At 35.1% G+C, this 17,645-nt stretch overlaps 1 protein-coding gene and 1 long non-coding RNA gene across 2 annotated transcripts in view; one reads left to right on the top strand and one right to left on the bottom strand.

Moving 5' to 3' along the window:
• The window catches only part of SCN9A (sodium voltage-gated channel alpha subunit 9), a 157,891-nt gene extending 147,880 nt beyond the window's left edge, over nt 1-10,011 (top strand). The window contains exons 26-27 of the mRNA XM_060177776.1: nt 28-298; nt 5,594-10,011. Coding sequence (XP_060033759.1) covers nt 28-298; nt 5,594-6,774 — 1,452 coding nt within the window. The 3' untranslated portion in view covers nt 6,775-10,011. The remainder of the gene's footprint in view (nt 1-27; nt 299-5,593) is intronic.
• The window catches only part of LOC132534252 (uncharacterized), a 65,874-nt gene that overhangs the window by 1,497 nt on the left and 46,732 nt on the right, over nt 1-17,645 (bottom strand). Inside the window, exon 2 of the long non-coding RNA XR_009545944.1 lies at nt 1,462-1,586. This is a non-coding gene — a long non-coding RNA (uncharacterized LOC132534252). The remainder of the gene's footprint in view (nt 1-1,461; nt 1,587-17,645) is intronic.

Raw genomic sequence — 17,645 nt, forward strand, 5'->3', positions numbered from 1 at the left:
CATTTCATTTGTCTTCTTTCCTTGCAGAACAAATTCCAAGGATGCATATTTGATCTAGTAACTAACCAAGCCTTTGATATCACTATCATGGTTCTCATCTGCCTTAACATGGTAACCATGATGGTGGAAAAAGAGGGGCAAAGTACCTACATGACCAATGTATTGTATTGGATAAATGTTGTGTTTATTATCCTTTTCACTGGAGAATGTGTGCTGAAACTGGTCTCCCTCAGACACTACTACTTCACTGTAGGATGGAATATTTTTGATTTTGTGGTTGTGATTCTCTCCATTGTAGGTAAGACCATTTATTAATCAGATATCAATTACGAATTATGCTGAAATCCACATAGACATAGAAAACTTTATGAATTCTTAAAGATAAATTAACTTTTGAATAAGTTAGCAATGTGAAAGAATGAAAGAAGGTTAAAAAATCAGTAAACAAAAAATTCTATGTTTGAATATCTTCCTCTAACTGAATACCTCCAATTAAAACTTTTCTTTGTTTGGTTTTGTTGGCAGAAGCACATTGTATTCCTTGATATCTGATCTCCAAGGTTACCCTTCACAAATAAAATATAACAGCTGAGCCTATATGCAGATAAATCTTAGATTAAAAGAGAATCTGAAATCACTTGCAATTTTAGCACATATGAGAACTATTCCCTGATTAATGTTGACATCAATCATCAGAATATCATTTTTATAAAATTTTTATGAATTAAAGTGAAATTCAGATCTTGAGCAATGCTAGCTTCATTGAATATAGCTGTTCAAGAGCCTACCTATAAAATATATTTAGTTTTCAAGCCTAATCATGACTGAATCATAATAAATGACTTTATATTTTCTTCTCTTTTACTATTACCATAGGTCTCTTTCCTAGTTTCTTGTATGCTCATCATCTGCACAGGCCTTGTCCAATATTTAAGGATTTCATTTAATTTTAAGGTTACATTGCCTTTTTTAATATTTATTTATTTATTTCCTTTCTGTTGACCTTGTTGTTGTTGTTATTGATATCGTCGTCGTTAGATAGGACAAAGAGAAATGGAGAGGGGATGGGAAGACAGAGAGGGAGGAGAGAAAGCTAGACACCTGCAGACCTGTTTCACTGCTTGTGAAGCGATTCCCCTACAGGTGGGGAGCCAGGGGCTCTATTCGGGATCCTCGTGCCTGTCCTTGAGCTTTGCACCACGTGCACTTAACCCGCTGCGCTACCGCCCGACCCCCTACACTGCCTTTTAAGGCAGAGACTGTGGAGATTATTTACTATAAATTCAATGTACACATGATGAAACAGGCAGACTCAGAAATGTTAAGTTTCACATAACTTAGAAATATTGGACACCATGTAACTTAGAAGAGGCATTTAGCACTCAAAATAAATTTTAAATGAGTATTGTGACCAGAGATGGCACTACATTTTAGATTAAAAGATAAAGTTATGGTACCTACATAAGAAACTATTGCACCAAAGCCAAGAGATCTGGTGAAGGAAGAGATCGGAGAGGGTAGAGATGGCCGTGGTTTCCTGGTACATGATGTCGTGGAAAAGATCCGAAGTTGGGGACAAACCTGTTCTGCAGATGGAAAATCATATCCATGTATCAACAACTGTACTATAAACCACTAACCCTCATAACATAATTTTTTTAAAAAAGTTTAGAAGAATGAAGCAAGATACAAAAAAGGAAGAAAGGAAGAAAGAAAAAGAAAGAAAGAAAAAGAAAGAAAGAAAGAAAGAAAGAAAGAAAGAAAGAAAGAAAGAAAGAAAGAAAGAACCAGAATAAAATCTAGGTAGAAGGCTCACACTAACAGCAAGCATACTACGGGGATTATTCCCATTTAATAAGGAAGGCTAAATAGATCCCTAGTAGTGGAGAGATAGCTGACATTAGAACACATCTACTTTGCCATGTGCTCCTCCCAGGTTTCAGCCCAGCTTCCACCTCAGTGGGCAAGAAGCTTCAGTGTTGTGCTTTTTTCCTCCCTCAAGTTCTCTTTTTCTGTGTGAAAAAGTCATCCTGGAGCAGTGAAACCCACCAACAACAGAAAAATACCCTTGGAAAGTCAGCCAGTGGCATCCTTGGTTGAGCGCACACATTGCAGTGCAGTGCGCAAGGGCCAGTGTTCAAACCAGCCCCCACCTTACAGAGAGAAAGTTTCCTGAGCAGTGAAGCAGGTATTTCTCTGTCTCTCTCCTTATCTACCTGTCCCACCCCTCTCAATTTCTCTATGTCCTACCTAAATAAATAAATGAAATATTTTTAAATGTTTGAAGTGTTTATGTTTTAACGACATTTACCCATGCAGATAAGTTAAATAAAAAAAGAGACAAATAGTGATGCACATTTCAATGAAACAAAGTATACTCCTATTCAGAACATATTGTCACATGTATTGTAAGTTAAAGAGAATCAATTAAACATGATTCAATTTGAGTTCAGAGAAACACATTTTAGATGACATGTACGATCCTCGTTAGTGATTATTTTGTACATCAACAAAACATGTTAGCAGATAATTTAGAAAGTACATTTAAAGAAAAACTTATTCATAGTTGCAATTGGAAAAGATATATCCATTAATATTGTTAATACATGTACAAGACTTCTATGAGGGGAGTCGGACGGTAGTGCAACGGGTTAAGCACACGTGGCGCAAAACACAAGGACCGACGGTAAGGCTCCCAGTTCGAGCCCCCAGCTCCCCACCTGCAGGGGAGTCGCTTCACAAGTGGTGAAGCAGGTCGGCAGGTGTCTAATCTTTCTCTCCCCATCTCTGCCATCCCATCCTCTCTCCATTTCTCTCTGTCCTATCCAACAACGACGACAACAATAATAACTACAACAATAAAACAAGGGCAACAAAAGGGAATAAATAAAATAAAAAAGACATCTAAAAAAAGACTTCTATGAGGAAAACTAAAGAGTTTAAGAAAGTTTTAGTAATTAAAAGACTATTCTTATAGTTGGGTAAGAAGACAATTACTGTGATAATAACCATTTCTTTGTAAATTACTTTATAAATTCATACTTATTTAAATGAATACATCAATATATTTTGTGTGGTTGGGATAATAAATAGGTAATGCACATGTAAAAGTTTCTAAATTCATCTAAAACAAAAAGTAATGATGGAAATTTATTTTGCTCTTTGTTAAGACTATTATAATTGTGATTATGTAATAGTGTTTTAAAAAGTTTAGTAAATTCAAATATATAATCCATTGGTTTGTGTAAATTCTGACCCCAACAACAGATTAGTACTCCCAAAAGGGAAATAGTGTTCATAAATAAGAAGATAATAAATCTCCCAATAGAAAAATTGGCAAAGAACTTCATATAGGCTAAGATAGAAAGGGGTGAAAATAGCCATGAACTATACAAAATAACAATTAATGAGAACAAATGAATTATTTTTCTATAAAAATGCAAATAAATTATAACAATGAGATTTTTTTTAAAAAACATGAAAAATATCTCATGGCAAACATTGTAAAGAAGAATAACAATGCTGGTGACCATGTGTAGTATGAACGCTTTTTTTTTTTCATTGCCAGTATGGTTATTCCTGGGCTCAGTATCAGCACTGGAACTCCAAAACTCCCAGTGGCCATTTTTTCCTTCTTATTTTTTTCATTTCTATTTTTATTGCATAGGACAGAGAGAAATTGAGGGGGAGGAGGAAGGTAGAGAAGGAGAAAAATAGACACCTGCAGACCTGCTTCATTGGGTTTAAACCCAGCTCCTTGCTCATGGTATCAGCTGGTCACAATTGGGTACACCACCACCACCTGACCCCCTGAATATGTCTATAAACTACTTTCATACTATTTTTGTTGATATATTTGGCAATTTATAACAAAAATTGAAATAAACTGTGTGACCTAACTTTTACTAATAGATTGTCAAAAGCTGCTAATACAAATAGAAAAAAAAAAAAAGAACATTTACTTATTCATTTTATCCCCCAAACTCAGAAATAACATAAATATTCTCACTATTGTGTTATCAGGAAAGTCGTGGTGTATTTTCTGTTTCTCTCTGCAAAAATCCACCATGACTTTTCCAACAGACCAGTAATTATCATGACAGCATTATACAACTATCCAAAGTTATTTCATTTGTCAGTTGTCAACAGATATTTCCTTAACATATGACTATATGCTGGAGACTTGGGAGTCCAGCACCCTATCATGTGAAGGATGAAGGCTGAGTGAAGGGTGAAGAGAGTTGATACCCATCTTAGGGAGACATGGAATTATATCCCTCTTATCACAACCCTGTCAATCAATATTTCCTCAATAATGTGATTTTTAAAAAAATGACACATATCACCAACAAATAAAAAGGTCATATAACATTATGACTCTTTGTGTATTTGCATAGAAAGTCCAAAGTGGGGACCAGGCAGTGATGCACTGGGTAGAGCAGATGTTACAATGGTTAAGGATCCAGATTCAAGACCTTGCTCCCATTTGCAGGTGGAAAGTAGAAAGTTTCACTAGTGTTGAAGCAGTATTGTAAGTGTCTCTTTCTTCTCCATCTCTATCTCCTACTTCCCTTTTGACTGCTCTCTGTCTCTAGACAATAAATAAAGCAAATAAATTATATATATAATTATATATAAAAGAACACACACACACACACATATATATATATATATATTTTTTTTTTTACCAGAACACTGCTTAGCTCTGGTTTATCGTGCTGTGGATGACTAAACTGGGGACTTTGGAGCCTCAAGTATGAGAGTCTCTTTGCATAACCATTATGCTATCTCCTCTACATAAATAAAATATTTTTTAAAAGAAATTCCAGAGTACTACTCAAAATATTAACAACAATGTTAGTCATCTTTCTCATTATGTATATTCTCTCTCTCTTTTAACATTTTACTGTTGCTTGGACTTTCTGTTTCAAATTCACTTTATTGAGGAAATGCCAATTTGCAACTGTCTTAATGACAAGGTACAGTTTCACATTTTTCCAGAGTAGGTGCAAACAAACATACCTCCTCCTTCAACAAATTATAGTCTTCCCTCACCATTGGGTATAGGTACATTTCAACTGTCCTGCCTTCCCTTATTTTAGTCCTTATATCTGCTGGAATAGACCACAGTTTAAGTTTCATTCTGCATTTTTCCTATGTTTTGTTTTTAAATCCCATCAACATCTATTGTAGTTTTTCATTCTTCTCCTTCTATCTTGTTTCATGTAGCATAATTCCCTCAAGTTTCACCCATGTACTATCAAAATAGACTATCTCATCTTTTCTTATAGCTGAATAGAATTTCATTGTGTAGCTTGACTTTTCTGTGTCAGTAGACATTATTTTATAACTAAAAAAATTACTACAAAGTCTAAAGGTCAAGTTCCTAAATTTAATGAAGGAGGAATATATCACAATGGCAGTTCTAATATTTTTTGGGGGGTTGCTCAATCATTTTATTATGGAATTGTTTTCAGTGTAAAATGACAGTCATAACAGTGTCAGAGGTGAGATAGAAGGTAAAACTAGAGTTCTGATTTTCTGTAGTGTGGGTATCTAAGTATTTTCTTTTTATATCTTTGCTCCTCTCCAGGTATGTGTCTAGCTGATATAATAGAAAAGTATTTTGTGTCCCCCACCCTGTTCCGAGTCATCCGTCTGGCCAGGATTGGTCGAATCTTACGTCTGATCAAAGGGGCAAAGGGGATCCGCACACTGCTCTTTGCTCTAATGATGTCCCTGCCTGCACTGTTCAACATCGGCCTCCTGCTCTTCCTGGTCATGTTCATCTACGCCATCTTTGGAATGTCCAACTTTGCCTATGTCAAGAAGGAAGCAGGGATTAATGACATGTTCAACTTTGAAACTTTTGGCAACAGCATGATCTGTTTGTTCCAGATCACCACTTCTGCTGGCTGGGATGGATTGTTAGCACCTATTCTCAACAGTGGACCTCCAGACTGTGACCCTGAGAAAGATCACCCCGGAAGCTCAGTGAAGGGAGACTGTGGAAACCCATCCGTTGGGATATTCTATTTTGTCAGTTACATCATCATATCATTTCTGGTTGTGGTGAACATGTACATCGCTGTCATCCTGGAAAATTTCAGTGTGGCCACTGAAGAGAGTACTGAACCTTTGAGTGAGGATGACTTTGAGATGTTCTATGAGGTTTGGGAGAAGTTTGATCCAGATGCCACCCAGTTTATAGAGTTTGCCAAGCTGTCTGATTTTGCAGCTGCCCTGGATCCTCCCCTTCTCATAGCAAAGCCAAACAAAGTCCAGCTCATTGCCATGGACCTGCCCATGGTCAGTGGGGACCGGATCCATTGCCTCGACATTTTATTTGCTTTTACAAAACGCGTTTTGGGTGAGGGTGGAGAGATGGATTCTCTTCGTTCGCAAATGGAAGAAAGGTTTATGTCTGCAAATCCTTCCAAAGTGTCCTATGAACCCATCACAACTACACTAAAACGAAAACAAGAGGATGTGTCCGCTACCGTCATTCAGCGTGCTTACAGACGTTATCGCCTAAGGCAAAATGTCAAAAATATATCAAGTATATACATAAAAGATGGAGACAGAGATGATGATTTGCCCAATAAAGAAAATATGGTGTTTGATAATGTTAATGAGAACTCAAGTCCAGAAAAAACAGATGCAACCCCATCTACTGTCTCTCCACCTTCTTATGATAGTGTAACAAAGCCAGACAAAGAAAAATGTGAAAAAGACAAAACAGAGAAGGAAGACAAAGGGAAAGATGGCCAGTAAATGAAAAATATGACTTCATTTTTGATGAACTGTTTACAGCCTGTGAAGGTGGTATACTTGTGTTAATAAGACTTTTAAGAAGGTCTATGCCAAAACTCTTTTTATCAAAACATTCTCAGTCAGTGCAGTTACAAGCTCTGATTCCCTAACAGAGGTGGGCAACATTTGCAAATGGATGTTTTTTGCATTGCTAAATGATTCTACAGGTATTCTAAGAATAACAATATATGATTATTGATTGCAGCAAATAAAGTTCACTTAACTTTACTTACTTTAAACCAGAGGATTACGAAGAAAATGTTTACATCTGCTTTGTCATCTTTTCACAGGGTTATAACTATGCTTTACCCCTCCCCCGCAACACACACACACACACACACACACACACACACACACACACACACACTCTCATTTGGCTATCTACAAAGTATTTTGCCTTGGCTTTGCAATGAAAAGTCCATATCAAATAATTGGACATGAGTAATGAATGTTTAGATAAAATATCTTGGTATTAGAGAGCAAGATTTTTTTATTCACATACAAAGATCATTTTATATTTTGAGGTGCTTAAATTAATTCTCTATTGCATCAGAACCAATTTATATGTGCCTATAAAAATGCCATGGGATTAAAGACATATTTAGGCTGTTAATTTCAACAAATACTTTTCATTCATCTTGGATCAGATCAAATAGTACAAAACTAGCTTCTAGAGCATTGAGCTTCATAGCAAATCTTTTAAAGAAAATCATCTGTTCATTCAAAAATGAGCAAAAATGTTATTATTTTATTTTCCCTTTTTGTTGTCCTTGTTTTTTATTGTTGTTGTAGTTACTATTGTTGTTGTTATTGATGTCATCATTGTTAGATAGGCCAGAGAGAAATGGAGAAAGGAGGGGAAGACAGAGAGGGGGAGTGAAAGATAGATACCTGCAGACCTGCTTCACAACTTGTGAAGCGACTCCCCTGCAGGTGGGGAGCCAACCTTTGCGCCATGTGCACTTAACCCACTGCGCTACTGCCTGACTCCCCACAAAAATGCTTTAAGTACATATTCTTTCCTCATAGGAGGAATGATTAAGAAAAGAAGCAACTGCAAATATGATTATTCCCAATATTTATGCAATCTAGCACTTCACTGTGCTGCCCCAAAATAAAACAAAGACTTGAATTCTTAGTGTCTTCTGTCAATTTTCTCTGATCTTCCATGTAGTGTTTTTAGTTGTCCTTTATTATTAAGGAAACTTGATGTTTCCTTTCAGTGAAGTGCTTTCTTATATGCCGATAACTATTTGATATCTAGCTAAGTCTTTAAACACAGTGACTTGCATATTTACTGCAAACTTGTATACCATCCTAAATGGGTATAGTATTGCTTTCAAGTTATAATATATGGTCAGTTTGCATAAGCAGAATTTTATTTAGTATGAATGAAAATGCATTCAACTTACATTCTTGCCAACTTGTTTTCTTGCCACTCACTTGCTTTTATAGTTTGTACAAGTAATCTTGTAGATGTCCATTCTTTCATTTTAAAGAAGTACATCACTTTTCCTTAAGATTCTATTGCTGGAGTAAATTATACACCATTTTAAAAAAGTACCTGAAGTTACAATTAACAATATACATAGTTATTTTCCTTTAGCTATTGTTCTACTGAGGATTATAAATCTGGTTTTAATAAATTCTTGTTAACAATAGCTTGAAAAGAAATTAACATGACTCAATTTTTGTATATTTACTCAAGAAATATGAAGTTTTTTTAGCAACTTATCCATGCACAGATAACAATTGAGTTACATAAGTAAAAAGATGTTTCACTGAAGAAGTTTAGAAGTTTTTTCTAAAGGAAAAATATACAACATAATTACAGCCATTTGTCTTGTTCAACATATAATGTTACTACTATAATATGTACTTAGAACTTTTTTTGTTATGGCTAGTTAAAGAGCAAGTTTAACTAAACATGTTTATAATGATGGAGAAAAATGAGAGTCTAAGAACAGGAAAGATTTTTAAAAGCAGATGTAAAAGAGAAGCAAGAAAAACACTTCCACAGAACTTGGTATCAAGAGTTTTTACTGTGATGTATTTTACAATATCTATTGTAAAATATTGAGAGAAATTATCACATATAAGCCTTTGCCTTAAGGTATACATAAAATTAAAAGTAGGCCAAAAATTCTTTATACCTGTGCTCATTTTTCTAGGTTATCTGAGTCACTTTTTATTTAAGATGAAAGATGCCATGCAGTGTTTTCCTAGATGACATAGATCATTATATCACATCACTGCTACGTCTGCTGAAAATGGATTTCAACAATTTAATTAAAGAACTACACAAAAATGTATACATTTGTAAGCTGTTTGAAAAGCATCAAATTAAGAAACTAATGTCTTAAAGTTGAAATCTGTCTCTTTGCATTGTTTAAGCATAACTGCATTTTCCATTTGTCTAATATAGTATGAAAAGTTATGCAAAGACCAGTTTTATGTGTGTTTACAATCAATGCTTTTATATTTCTTGATTTTTATGTAAAATTAAAAATATTGCCAACTGGTCCCTCAACATAGCTTCTTATCATTTCAAAATAATTACAAATTGGCTCTTTTATTTCATGCTGAAATTATTTCTTGTTCAACTATAGTTTAAAAAATATGAAGGGGATATATACAGACATATCCTAACATATATATGTATATGTATCCTGACATGTATATGTACATATATATACTTATATCTGTTTCCAGAGAGTCTAATTGTAATCACTTTTTAATTAAAAATGAGATTTAGGTCTAAAAATTAATTTATTATTGTGTAGCTTAAAGTAAATCTAGGTGTTTCTTTTCATGTAAATTACTGGTTGGTACTGACAATGATTATCAACCTTCAGAAGACATTGTTAACACTAATATTGATATAACTTCCTAATTCATTTCACCTAGTATAGAATGGCAGTTACATTATAATAAAGAATTTAGAATAAAATAAAAGCAAGAAGATGTGAACACAGATCCATGCATGAAATTTGGATGAAAGTGGGCCATTTTCTCTTATGATGGTTTCTAGCCTGCAAAAGATCTGACTTGTGGGTTATTTTAAATGACGATTGTTGAAAGCCTCAGCCTAAAATGTTCAGCATGATTTTATAGAATTTTTGATAGCTTTATTAAAATCATTAAGATAAAATACATATGTAAATAAAGCTCTAAATAGTGAGTTTGGGGAAGTGCTAATGGAAGTAATGGAAGAAGGGTCAGCTAAATTAGTATGGCCAGATAACTGATCTAGGTTTAGGATCTATGCATAGCAATGATATATTCATATCACCGATTTTTTTTAATATCTGGTTTATTAAGTTGAATTCTTAAAAACAGTTAAGAATTCTTCACAAGAATAAATGACTATCCGTATGTATAGTAATGCTGTTTACATAGAGTTCTTTAAAATTTTCATACATCTAAGAAGAATGTTCAGTGCGTTACAGATTGTATTATAGTATATTAGAGACAATACAAGTTGTAATAGAATCTTGTAATAGAATCTAAAAAAAATAAAAGCCAGAAAAATCATGTTTGTATGTAATTTCTGTTTCTGTGGCAAGACATTCAAGGATGTAAACTCAGTGCATCCCTGAGTAAGTTGCAGCTACTAAAAACTTCTTTTGTTTTCATCTTTGTACAATACAGATTGTTGACTAATTCAAGCACACTTTTGAGACCAGCTGTTTAGAAAGAAAAAGAGTTGCTTTAAAATATCACTGCTCATTGGTAATGTACTGCTTACCAAGAGCTCAGATGCAGATGGTCAAGGAGATGAATCCTGTTGCCATGCCTGGTGACACAACATCCTTAGATCAAGAATAAATTTAGACTTTCAAATCTCACTTTTTATTTATTTTATTTAATTATTTTTTTTTGCCACCAGGGTCCCTGGAACTTAGTGCTAGCACTATGAATCCACCACTCCTGGTTGCCATTTTTTCTTTTCTTTTTAATTTCTATTAGATAGGACAAAGAGAAATTGAGAAGGGAGGGGGAAATAGAAAGGGTGAGAAAGACAGATACCTGCATACCTGCTTCATGTTTCATGAAGCATCCACCCCGCAGTTGAGGAATGCAGGCTCAAACCTGGGTCCTTGCACTTGGTAATATGTTCACTAGATGTGCCACCACCCAGCCTGACCAAGTCTCATATTTTTTTTCATACTTTATTTTGTGGCAATTTATGCTGACAGAGAAGTAATGCGACTATGGCCAATCATTAAAATAAGGATGCACACACCAAGGGCTTACACTTGGACTTCATAGTAGATGTGTAGTCATGCAGCTGTATGTTACTGTACTCTCTCTTCCCTGCTACAGCACAGCTCAAAATGACAAATGAAGTAGCAGTTGGCAGATGCAAGGGGTTTCACATTCTTGGTTAAAGTGCACTGGTGACCACAAGGCATATAATGTCTAAGAATATAAAATATCCATGCGATGTTTTTCTTCAGAGACCAGTTATTTGCTGCCTTTCTAAATTTTCCTTTTGTTTTAATTCTATATTAGTGATTGAACAGTACTTTGCACAGTTATAGAAGTTTAGGAGTATAATTTCATACCCATGCATGATATGCATAAGGCACCACACCCACCAGCAGTTTCCTGGGGTTTTTTGTTTGTTTGTTTGTTTGTTTGTTTTTAATTGAAAGGACAGTTGGGCTTGAGAGAATGTTCTCTTGGTAGAGAATGTGCTTTATCACATGAGAAGACCTGGATTGGAGTCCCCACCAATATGGGTGCACCAAGACACCAAAGGAGTCTCCATGAATGAACTGCTGCTGTGGCACCTCTCAACACCTGTGTTTCATTCTCCTCACTCTCTCTCTACTATCTAAAATAAGAGCAGTAAAAAATTTGACCCAGGCATGATGAATACACGCATGTATCAGACCCAGGTACCATGTTAATTAAAAAAATAGAAATATGGATATTTTCAGATGTCTTACATATTAAACATGCTAGAATAAAGAAGATGGAAATAAATATTATACAGCTCTAAAGTAATTTACTGAAATTCATAACATAGTTTGTTCAGTAAAAGAAAACCAAGACAAGAAGTGAAAATATGAAAATATTTAAGAAAACAGTAACAAAATACATCTTGATTTGGTCTGATAACCTTGAGAGGTAGTATAGCATAGAAACCAATGAATTGGGTTTTCAGAAGTCGAACTGTACTGGAAATCCAGCTAAGATGTAAATTTACTGAATACATTAAATGTATCTCAATTTCCTCATCAATATAAAGTGAGGATATCAGCAACACCACATGCTATGGCCATAAAGGATAGAAATGATACAATCCACATAAAAGAACCAGGAAAATCTGACAACATGGAATCAAAAGTTTATACTAATAGTAGCGAGGAAACCAATTTGCCTTTGTAAATATAGGAACCCAAGACACGTTTCTATTATATTGAAGCACCCCGTATTTTCTTTAAAAAATGAATAAGAGGGAGTTGGGTTAAGTGCACGTAGCACAAAGCACAAGGACCAGCTTAAGGATCCCGGTTCTAGCCCCCGGCTCCCCACCTGCAGGGGAGTCACTTCGCAGGCAGTGAAGCAAGTCTGCAGGTGTCTATCTTTCTCTCCCCCTCTCTGACTTCCCCTCCTTTCTCCATTTCTCTCTGTCCTATCCAACAACGACGACAACAATAATAACTACAACAATAAAACAACAAGGGCAATAAAAGGGTATAAATAAATTTTTAAAAAATAAAAAATTTAAAAAATGAATAAGACACAGTTTGAAGTGAAGCATGCTGAGGTGGCAATCATTGCGTTGATTAGGTTGTGATCGGCAGATGCAATATTATTTGATATGGATTGGGAGAGGCATAAGGGAAAGTGGGCCCTATTCAAGACTTCACGTGTGGAATGACAATCCTTCAGCTTCATTACTTGGGTGAGACCTTTCCTTTCATAGTATACTCTAATTCCATCTCAGGTGGTTCACTTTCTAACAAAGTCCCAAAACCTAGATATACACCAGTTTCTGTGAGAGAGAGCATATGTTCTCACGTATCCATAAACTACTGCAAGATATATACCTGAAAGCAGTAGTACACTAGAGTTTGCAGTGAGTATCCCCCTAACACTTCCTCTCCACTATTCCAACCTTTGGGTCCATGATTGCTCAACAATTTGCTTGGCTTTGTTAACTCTCTTTTCAGTCATCAGGATGCCGGCCAGGCTTCCCTGGACTGAAGACCCCACCAATGTGTCCTGGAGCTCTGCTTCCCCAGAGACCCACCATACTAGGGAAAGAGAGAGGCAGACTGGGAGTATGGAGAGACCAGTCAACGCCCATGTTCAGCGGAGAAGCAATTACAGAAGCCAGACCTTCCACCTTCTACAACCCACAATGACCCTGGGTCCATGCTCCCAGAGGGATAGAGAATGGGAAAGCTATCAGGGGATATGGAGATTGGGTGGTGGAAATTGTGTGGAGCTGTACCCCCCCTACCCTATGTTTGCTAATTTATCCTTTCTTAAACAAAAAAAAAAACTTTATAAATACTAAATAAAAAATTTTAGCAAGAAAAAAAATAAGAATACTATTTCCTCTATTTTGTATAGTTTTGTGTAAATATAGTGTCCTAAAATATTCCATTCTATTGGTATGCACTGAACATTTAGTAATGTGACTTATCCACCAAAATATTTCAAAATTGAGCTGCTCTCAAGTCTTGCGAAAGCATGCTTTAAATGATAATTTAACTATTCCAAGAAATCAAAAAGATAGTCTATTTTATTTCAGTTATGAGCATCCAGCCATGCTTTTATGTTCATGAACTACACTAAAAATCATTGTTTGTATATTGAGACAATATACTTAAACTGTATATTGTCGTAATGGCATGTAAAAAGATATAAAATGTTACCAGAAGCCATTATCCAAAATAAGATAATAGTCAAGAATGATGCCAAGATCCTCTCAGATGGACCATCTCATGACATTTCTATAGCAAAAGAATCAAACACATACATTATTTTATAATCCAAGCAAAATGGCTTCAGAGTACATGGTAATCTCTCTCAAGGGAAGGGAAATTGCTTGCTGATGACAGCAGAAGGGACTTTAGATGCAAATGCATCTGATTCACACAGGAAGAGAAACATGAATAATTGATAACAATACGCAAGCAAAACAGCAAACATACTACACTTTACTCTCAGTCCCCATTACAATACGATTTATGTTACCTGAAACCTGTATTATCAACTAATCTGTCCAACAAAAGGTCAATAGTAAGAAACTATGAGCATCTGTAATGTTGCCCTCATGTGTATTATTTTGAATTTCATTCAATATATTTTTTAACAAAATGCAACAAAGTAATAATAAACTATAAATATGTTGAGATGATGAGAGCTTGTTCACAATTTTGAAAACCTCATGTATTGAGCAAAATTTGTTCCTGTTGCAGATATATTTGTTGTCATGTCCTAGTGTTGGTCTTAGTTCTCAGAACACAAATTATCTTCTCTTTGTTAGCTTCCATCAATCAACTAGCAAAGGCTTTTAGAGTGTCTATCAGAACCAATTATATGGTTCAGTCGTTATTATGAAAAGCAAAGTAAAATATTATTTGTGAGTGTAATAAGTTCATCTCCAAGGTTTTCATACTTAGGAATAAGATCTAAAGGAGCTATTTTTATCCAGTTCAAATGCACCGAAATCTCCCAAGCATTGGGAATTTTAAATAGAACGGATTTAAAACTATATTAGACCTCTAAAAATACTGCAAGAAATATCGCCAAAGCAAACCTACTGCACATATTGAGGGGAAGAATTCTGGTTAGAGAAGAGCTCTGTTAAATGAGGATTACATGAAAACAGGGTTCTCAAATTCATCCCCAAAGACCACCCAAACCCTATGGATACTTCTGGTCTTCTTATAAAAAGTTACAGCTGCTGACACTTTCACTTCCACCTGAGACTAAGAAAACCAATTCAGAAAGTTAAACATTTTCTGATGATTGATAAATCTGTCGGGAGTCAAATTTAGCAAACTTTGGTTTATGTTTAAAAAGAACTAAACATCAGACCCAAAATAAACATTTGTTCAGTAAATATCTAGAGTTCCTTTATTTTGTCCCACCCTGTTTCATATACTATATATAATAGAAAAATTCCTTTGTAATGAAGCTTTTATTGAAAGATATGACAAAAATGATGACACATGAATAATTAAAAATATCAGAACTATATTGATGTTATATCATATAAATTGTGCACTTAGGACACATGCTATATTACATTTTATTGTACGTTCTATTACCTATAGTTGATATTATTTTATTTTATAAATTTTATTTTATTTATGCTACACTCTGAAAAGCTCCACAATTTTTTGGTCAGAACTTGAACATTATAACTTGAAATTGTGCATTACCTTTTATTGTAGGTTTTTTTTTAATTGGGGGGGTAATGATTTACAATATAGTTGTTGACAAATGGGTACAGTTTCTCTTCTCACCATGATAAAAATCTGCAAATCTCTGCCACAAACACTTTTTTGAAACTTACTGGACAATACAAGTAGATGGAAATTCTTGGAAATAAACAACATTTCAAGACTGAACTAGGAAGAAATACAAAATCGGAAAAGATATATATACAAGTAAGGAAATTAAACTGTCATCAAAAACCTTCCCCCACAAACAAAATTCAGGAAGAGGTTGTTTTGCTACTGAATTCTACCAAACTAAGAAAAGATTTTTGTCCTATAAATATATGTATATTTAAGTATTAATTTCTCTACTGTACCATAAATTTACTATGTCTAAATATTATGATGAGTAACAACAAGAGTAACGAGTTCCATGTTACTAAATTCAACTGTTGTCTCTGTTTGGCTTAGCAAGAGTGAGATTTTTTTTTAATTATTTTTAAAATTTTTTATTTATAAAAAGGAAACATTGACTAAACCATAGTATAAGAGGGGTACAACTCCACACAGTTCTCACCACCAGAACTCTGTATCCCATCCCCTCCCCTGATGGCTTTCTTAATCCTTAACCCTCTGGGAGTATGGACCCAAGGTCATTATGGGATGCAGAAGGTTGAAGGTCTGCCTTCTGTAATTGCTTCCCAGCTGAACATGGGAATTGACAGGCTAATCCATACTCCCAGCCTGTCTCTAAGAGTGAGCTCTTAACCACTGTTTCCCACTGTCCCTTTGCTTTTGATTCTTGGGAATTTTCTTCTATTACTGGCAAGTTGTTTCTTGCTTTCAAGATATTTATAAAATTTTATCCAGTAGACCATTATATGGGAATTTTTTTCAGTTACTTGATTACCTAATATTTGGACTCTAAATAGAAATAAAATGACTCCATGTCTATGAATCTCTGCAACTTTGTCATAAAAGCTAGTATTCTTACAAAAGCTGGGCTTTCACACTATTTTTCTCCTTTTCTAAAGTCTCCCAGAGGAAAAAAAAATTTTTTTAGTGTCTTTCCTGCCTTTTTAAAAATTTATTTAAGAAAGGATTGAATAACAAAACCATAGAGCAGGAGGGGTACAATTCCACACAGTTCCCACCACCCAATCTCCATATCCCACCCCCTCCCAGAGAAAAATTTTAAGTTGCAAAATAAATAGGGAAAATTTAACTTATTCAAGGAGATTCATTTAGCCTGAGTCTATTTAAAAAAATTATAGTGATTTACAAAATTACAAAACAACAGGGGTATAATTCCACACCATTCTCACCACCAGAGTTCTGTGTCTCCATTTCTTTCCACTAAAAACTGCAATGACTCTTTAAAGCTCACAGATATGGGAATTAAATATATATATAGCCATTCTTCCTATGGTCCTGCTTTCTCTTCCCTTTTAAGTCACACCTACACCTATTACTACTTCTAAATATCAATCCTTTTTTCTTCATTTCTCTGGGTCTTGATGGAATTGGATTTCATAGCCTTCTAGTCATCTTCCCCTAACATTTCTCCCCCTTTGGGAGTATGGACCTAAATTCTTTTTGGGGTATAGAAGATGGGAGTTCTGGCTTCTGTAATTACTTTTCCACTGGACATGGGTTTTGGCAGGTGGATGCATACCCTCAGCTTTTTTCTATCTTTCCCTAGTGGGGTAGGGCTCTGGAGAGGTGAAGCTCTGAGACACATTGGTGAGGTTGCCTGCCCACGGAGTGCATCATGGAACCATAGTAGCATTTGCAACTTGGTGTCTGAAAGGTAGTAAGTTATGAGGCAATACAAAATGTTAAATAAATAGAAATCAGAAAGTAGAAGTAGATCAGGTGAGAATAGGAATTGTAGGGTGTTTAGAAGCTAGCAATTCTATTTTAGGTATGTTCCTGGGGGCCTATCACATTAGTGATTTCTGTCCGAGCAACATGGGGGTATAGCCCAAGTCTAATATATGAATGCAGACAAGGTTTAATTCTTTTATCTAAAAATTATAATTATTTGGTGGCAGGATTGAAACATTATACAGTAATTGTATTTTAAAAACAATGCAACGTTGAGATTGCAGATGTTCTGCAAATGCTTTATCACTTGAAATATAAGAACCATTGTCAGCAACTTTCTTTCCTTAAAATTTCAATATCTGAAGATTTCTACTTCATTTCCTCATTATATAGACTGCTCATTCTCCTAATAAGCTACTTCAGAATAGTAATTAACAACTTCTTCGTACCTTAAATTAATGTATGGTGGGCTGGGTGACGGTGCACCCTTTAGAATATAAGTTACATTGTTCAAGTTCCCAGGTTCAAGCCCCTGGTCCCCACCTGCATGTGGGGAGCTTCACGAATGGTGAAGCAGTGTTGTAGGTCTGTCTCTCC

This window comes from Erinaceus europaeus, chromosome 18 (assembly GCF_950295315.1).
Source record: "Erinaceus europaeus chromosome 18, mEriEur2.1, whole genome shotgun sequence".
NCBI classification, from domain to species: domain Eukaryota; kingdom Metazoa; phylum Chordata; class Mammalia; order Eulipotyphla; family Erinaceidae; genus Erinaceus; species Erinaceus europaeus.